The 2,105-nt window shown below is 44.8% G+C and overlaps 1 protein-coding gene across 1 annotated transcript in view; it reads right to left on the bottom strand.

The window, feature by feature from the left end:
- slc17a6b (solute carrier family 17 member 6b) overlaps positions 1–1,294 on the bottom strand; it is a 13,723-nt gene extending 12,429 nt beyond the window's left edge. The window contains exon 1 of the mRNA XM_019867581.1: positions 394–1,294. Within this exon, the coding sequence (XP_019723140.1) occupies positions 394–467 (74 nt within the window). The 5' untranslated portion in view covers positions 468–1,294. The remainder of the gene's footprint in view (positions 1–393) is intronic.
- Positions 1,295–2,105: the final 811 nt, after the last annotated feature.

Below are 2,105 nucleotides of genomic sequence, written 5' to 3'. Positions count from 1 at the left end.
ATATATATAAACACACACACACACACACACACACACACACACACGCCACACACGCTTCTAGTAGAAAATACTGTGCAAATCCGTTGTGGGCCATGTTCTTTTATTTAACATAGCACATAGCACATTCACGAGGTGGCCCTGTATCAATGGACTGACCCCTGACAATGCCATCAACTGCGGGCGCGCGCGTGCGCGCGCTCACATGCACTCGATTGCATAATTCTTGTTACTTCTAGAGGCGTGCCTACAGATCTCTGTTGCTTGTAAATGACTTGTCAGTGGCCCGCATGTGTTTAAATCTCCCATTACAAATAAAAATGTGACATCAAGATATATTCCCAGTTTGCCGTTCAGGTGCGATAAATCAGGCTGGAGAACACAACGTGTCCTTACCTGTGCATGTGGCCCAGGGTCTTCCCCGCCAACTCCTTCATCCCCGCCGTGGCCCTGGTCTTCATGGACTCCATATCCAGTCGTTATGTGCAGGCCCGTGCTGTCGTTGTTATGGTAGTCTTGTCTTTACTGCCCGTACGTCATGTTTCTTCGCGGGAGAGCCGACTCAGGCGGCTCCACGGTAAATAACGAGCCAAGTTCTGATCCAGCAGACCAGTTCAGACAGACGCCGATCCAGATGGCGGCTCTTCTTTGTCGATGAATTCACCTGATGAAAACACCTTCTTCTAGTGAAATGGATCAGACGACGGGAGCGCCTTCATTTATCATCCAGCACCAACTCCGCTTCTGGATGGCGAGCTGGTGAGCAGGAGGCGCAACTGGCAAGCAGCGAGCAGCAAAAGGCACCAAATGAGTGGACGACGCCTTGGAGTGAACAGTGAGACTCAGCCAGAGAGGGGAAAGCAAAGAGGAAAAGCGACAAAGTTGATTTTGTAGATGAAAGCGATTTGGAGTTGCGTGTATAAAATCAAAGAGGGTGTGAGCCTCTGGTGTCGCCTGTGCTGAGCGCAGGTTGATCTGACGGCGTGCTCAGCACCGAGGTCAGCGACAGCCTCAACATCTGGACACGTGCGGCAAGAACAAGGCCAAAAATCACCCTTTAACACCGAAATATATTTGCAACAATATTCCCCCTGTTATTCATGCGTTTATGACTTTCTGATGTGAGAGGAACGATACATTCCAAATAATGTGACCGGTTTTCAACTGCTTCCAGGTAACTGGATGGTGCGATTTTATTGTGATGATTTTTACTGAATGTGGGGGAAAAAACACCAACATGTCCAACGAACTATCAAGCACACATGGGTAGAAATCCCCTATTTGATAGCTGCAGCCACCAAGGGCGGTGCTATGGAAACCAAATGAGCAGCAGTGGATTTTCCCTCCTCACACCTCCTCTGCTCCTCGTAGGAATCCATCAATAATGTATGCGTCTCCCAGACAGCCAAGGCTTCCCACGGATACATGCACATATTTTGGGTTTGAAAAAAAAAACATGTTTCATATATCATGACCTGTGAATAAAACAACAACTGGGGTTTATAGATAGATAGATAGATAGATAGATAGATAGATAGATAGATAGATAGATAGATAGATAGATAGATAGATAGATAGATAGATAGATCGATAGATAGACAGATAGATAGACAGATAGATAGATAGATAGATCCAACAAAAGTAAAAATAATAACTTCGACGACATAATCCAGTTTTGCTGCAACACAGTGGAGAAGACACTTTACATGAGGGGGGAAAAAAGCAGTCTTGCATTTATGGGTAAAGACTACCACCTGGTGGAAGTTAAAATAACGACACCCAACATCATTGAGGTCATGTCTTCTAAGTAGAGTATTGAGGTCATGTCTTCTAAGTAGAGTATTTCTTTGAAATTAGTTGCTCTGATCTATTGGAGTACGCGTCGTAACATAAAATTGCAACAATAACTATATAACAGGAATTACATCGTGTTAACGAATTGAGAGTGAAACTGCCCGAAGACAGCTGGGATTGGCTCCAGTACGCAGCTCGGATAATGGATTGGATGTTTTATCACCAGATTTGTAGAATTAAAAAGATCTTTGCAAGTTTGTCCATCATCCACTTTCTTTGCCGTTTATTTTCATTGTGGCAAGGACCTGCATAGA

Source organism: Hippocampus comes, unplaced genomic scaffold (assembly GCF_001891065.2).
Source record: "Hippocampus comes isolate QL1 unplaced genomic scaffold, H_comes_QL1_v1.1 scaffold2, whole genome shotgun sequence".
Classification (NCBI taxonomy): domain Eukaryota; kingdom Metazoa; phylum Chordata; class Actinopteri; order Syngnathiformes; family Syngnathidae; genus Hippocampus; species Hippocampus comes.
The sequence above is the reverse complement of the archived record's forward strand: the minus strand, read 5'-3'. Positions and strand labels throughout refer to the sequence as shown.